This window comes from Phlebotomus argentipes, unplaced genomic scaffold (genome assembly GCF_947086385.1).
Source record: "Phlebotomus argentipes unplaced genomic scaffold, Phlebotomus argentipes genome assembly scaffold_18, whole genome shotgun sequence".
Classification (NCBI taxonomy): Eukaryota; Metazoa; Arthropoda; class Insecta; order Diptera; family Psychodidae; genus Phlebotomus; species Phlebotomus argentipes.
The window spans coordinates 839,396-841,524 of NW_026776177.1; the positions used below are offsets into that span (position 1 = coordinate 839,396).

At 46.0% G+C, this 2,129-nt stretch overlaps 1 protein-coding gene across 2 annotated transcripts; it reads left to right on the top strand.

Annotated features, from left to right (window-relative positions):
• The first annotated feature begins 299 nt into the window (after window positions 1–299).
• On the top strand, window positions 300–1,433 carry LOC132259895 (keratin-associated protein 19-2-like). Of its 2 annotated transcripts, XM_059757709.1 has the most exons (3): window positions 300–427; window positions 554–876; window positions 1,120–1,433. In XM_059757709.1, coding segments are annotated over exons 1-3 (342 nt in total). In that variant the 5' UTR covers window positions 300–409; the 3' UTR covers window positions 1,121–1,433. The 2 variants fall into 2 exon arrangements, with proteins under 2 accessions (XP_059613692.1, XP_059613691.1); XM_059757708.1 differs by having other exon boundaries at window positions 554–1,433.
• The last annotated feature ends 696 nt before the right edge of the window (window positions 1,434–2,129 follow it).

Genomic DNA, 2,129 nt, shown 5'->3' on the forward strand with positions numbered 1-2,129 from the left:
CCACCAGGGGCGCACTGGGCATGAACTTGCCGAGCGGGAGGGCTTTTGGCACACATAGAGGGTTACGCAACTTTTCCAGAATTGTTGAAAGATCACACATGCCCATTGTTATTAATTAGCGATCGACCAACTAATAATAATGCACTGTGTGCTCAGCAATGCATGGAGGAGTCTCTTGAGGGAGTGAGTGGTGGCTTGGCATTCACGTGGTTTTCCCGCGTCACAATGGGAAAATTCAACTCGCGAGACATGCGGCCCACCCGTATATAAACAGGGAGCCAATCCGGCATCTTGGTCAGTTTTGTATCAGTCTCAGCTACTTGCTCTTCTCCTCGAGAGACAGTCTAGTGAGAATTGTGCATATTTTAACCTCTCAAATCACACCAAAGTGTCCCAACCAAATCCTACAATGGCTTCATTGAAAATCGTGAGTCGATGATTTAAGACTGTTTTTTTCGGAATATCGGTGCTGGAAAGTGGACAAAATTAATCGTGACTCGTCCTGGGGAATTGTGTGAACTCCTTGCTAAGCCCAGATATTTTCTTAACGCAGATCGTTCTCTTCCTCGCGGCGGTCGTTGCGGCTGTAAGTGCGGCTTCTGCTCCTCTGGCGGCCCGTGCTGTGCCACAGAACCAGGCTGAGGTGTTGCAACAGAGCGGAGCCGAGGCTCCTGGAGACCTGAAAGGATCCGCCTCCTACGGCTATGGCTTCTACGGCGGCTATCCCGGTTTCGGCTATGGCGGCGGACTCGGCTATGGCGGCTTCGGCTATGGCGGATATGGCGGCTATGGACTCGGATATGGCGGACTAGGATACTCAGGATACTACGGCTACCCCTACTACAGGAACTGGGGAGGACTTTACGGGGGCTACTGGTACTAAATGACCAAGAACTGTTCCAGATTTTTTCACCGACCATATTGCGAAAACTCATCTATTCTCTCTCACACACAACACAACACACCCAGCCTTTATACTATTTACAATCGTGAAGACTTTAGTGACATGATTTACTTGAACTCAGACTCTTCGGCTTGAGGCGGAAAAATATCTGCGACAGTTTTGTCTCTCTTGCACATGTGAAACGGAAACTGACTAATTTCTTTTCTCGTACGTAGATTTCATCACTAATCAAAGGATCTCAGTGGCCATCATTTGGTAAATGATAAGAAAATTGACATTGGACCGATCATGTAAAAACAAAAAAAAACGCATTCAATCATTTGTCTCTTCTCTTTTTCCTTCACTTTCCCTTTCATTTGTGTGTGATGTCTGTCGCTGAAGAACATCGCTCAACAACTCTTTTATTTTTGTATAAAATGTTTACCTTTTTAGTTCTATCTTTTTATTCTTTGTAATAAAATCTTTCTTCTCTATATATTGCACTGCTTTCAATTTTTACTTCGATTTGAGGTCACCCCAGAATTAAAAATAGCCAAGGAAAAGTCCACAAAATAAATAGTGTTTATTGTAAGAAGTTTTGCAAAAACCGAACAATTAGCAGCAGCTCAGTGGAGGATGAATCCCTCGTAGTGGAATTTTCGGTGCTTATTTCTCTTCAGGGCCAAGTATGGATGATTGCCAGAAGACATAATTGGATGTACAATAAGCTGAGACCTCACGGGTCGAGATGTAACCGTGTCTATCGTTGGGAAAACCGTGTAATCTTTTGTCTTGTGTGACACTCTCTTGTTTTTGGGTTTGTTCACTTTCCTCGGCTGTTTCATCACCGTCTGCTGTGGCTGGATTCTGTAGACTTTGCCACTCTCCGGCTGCATCAAATAGAGTGGTGGGAAGTACTTGGAAATATCAAACACGATGTCATTGTGATTCACGCTGTTTTGACTCGCCTTCTTCTCGTCGCCCCTCAGCAGATCTCTCATCCTCACCAGCTTCAGCTTCGGCTGGGGTTGGGGATCCACTGGCGGCAAGTTGAGGAATGCCTGGCGATTCCTCGCGTGCCGACTCACAGTGTCTGCCACAACGGCCGCCCTGATATTGCTTATAACATCATCGTACACATTAATCATAGGGTTCCGATGGTTGTTCACTTTCTGATGCTTCAAGGGATCCACATTCTCCGTCTCTATGCTGGCCGTGGTGGTTTCCTGGCCAACAAACTCCTCGC